The 680-nt window shown below is 52.6% G+C and overlaps 1 protein-coding gene across 1 annotated transcript; it reads left to right on the top strand.

Annotated features, from left to right (window-relative positions):
• The first annotated feature begins 14 nt into the window (after window positions 1-14).
• Window positions 15-672, top strand: LOC109954320 (histidine N-acetyltransferase-like). The gene has a single exon (XM_020589689.1). It carries the CDS (start codon window positions 179-181, stop codon window positions 605-607), a length of 429 nt encoding a protein of 142 aa, XP_020445345.1. The 5' UTR covers window positions 15-178; the 3' UTR covers window positions 608-672.
• The last annotated feature ends 8 nt before the right edge of the window (window positions 673-680 follow it).

Genomic DNA, 680 nt, shown 5'->3' with positions numbered 1-680 from the left:
TTCCACCTCAGACCTGAGCTCCTGGTCTTCACTGTGTCGCCCTCTGCAGGCCATCTTATCTCTGTGCTGTGAGGTGACTGACCTTGGCCCCTTTGTTGCTGAGCTTCAGTCCAGACTTCCCTGCCAGACTAACTCCTCCTCCCACAGCCTGGTCATTCTGGACCAGCAGCAGGCCGAGATGCTAATCTTGTCAGACCATGTGGTTTCCAATTTGCTGCCCAACAAAACCATCATCAATGACTGGGAGCCTCTGAAGCCAGTGCAGGCCAACCTGGAGGTCCTGCGCCGCAGGGGGTTGACATGGATTGCCGATCATGAGCTGGAACCCTCTGCTATCAGCCTGTGCACCACACCATATGCCGTCCCCTACCGCCATGATGCCCTGCATTTCAATATCAACATCTTTGGCCACAGTTTGGCTTCAGTCTGCGCTGTGTTTCTGGCTCAGCTTGAAGCTTTGCTGCCAAGTCTCCAAGGTTACCTGATCTTCTACACCTACGTTGACCCTGAGGTTTGGCCCGGGCTATGTGAGTTCTGCCAGAACAATGCCAATGTGTCTTTTTTCAAGGACTACTGGGAGGAGGTCATACTGGAGGCAGACCTCTGAATCACACACATTTGAGACTGACCAGTAGAAGAATTCTTAGGCTTTTGGTGATTCTTCAGCAGGCTCAAGCTTC

The sequence above is a fragment of the Monopterus albus genome, unplaced genomic scaffold (assembly GCF_001952655.1).
Source record: "Monopterus albus unplaced genomic scaffold, M_albus_1.0 scaffold6271.1, whole genome shotgun sequence".
In the NCBI taxonomy this organism is placed as follows: domain Eukaryota; kingdom Metazoa; phylum Chordata; class Actinopteri; order Synbranchiformes; family Synbranchidae; genus Monopterus; species Monopterus albus.
Note: the sequence above shows the minus strand (reverse complement) of the source record. Positions and strands in the feature narration are given on the sequence as shown.

What these genes read in the sequence shown, in the direction of transcription:
- LOC109954320 (XM_020589689.1), top strand. Translation starts at nt 179, where the DNA reads ATGCTAATCTTGTCAGACCATGTGGTTTCCAATTTGCTGCCCAACAAA.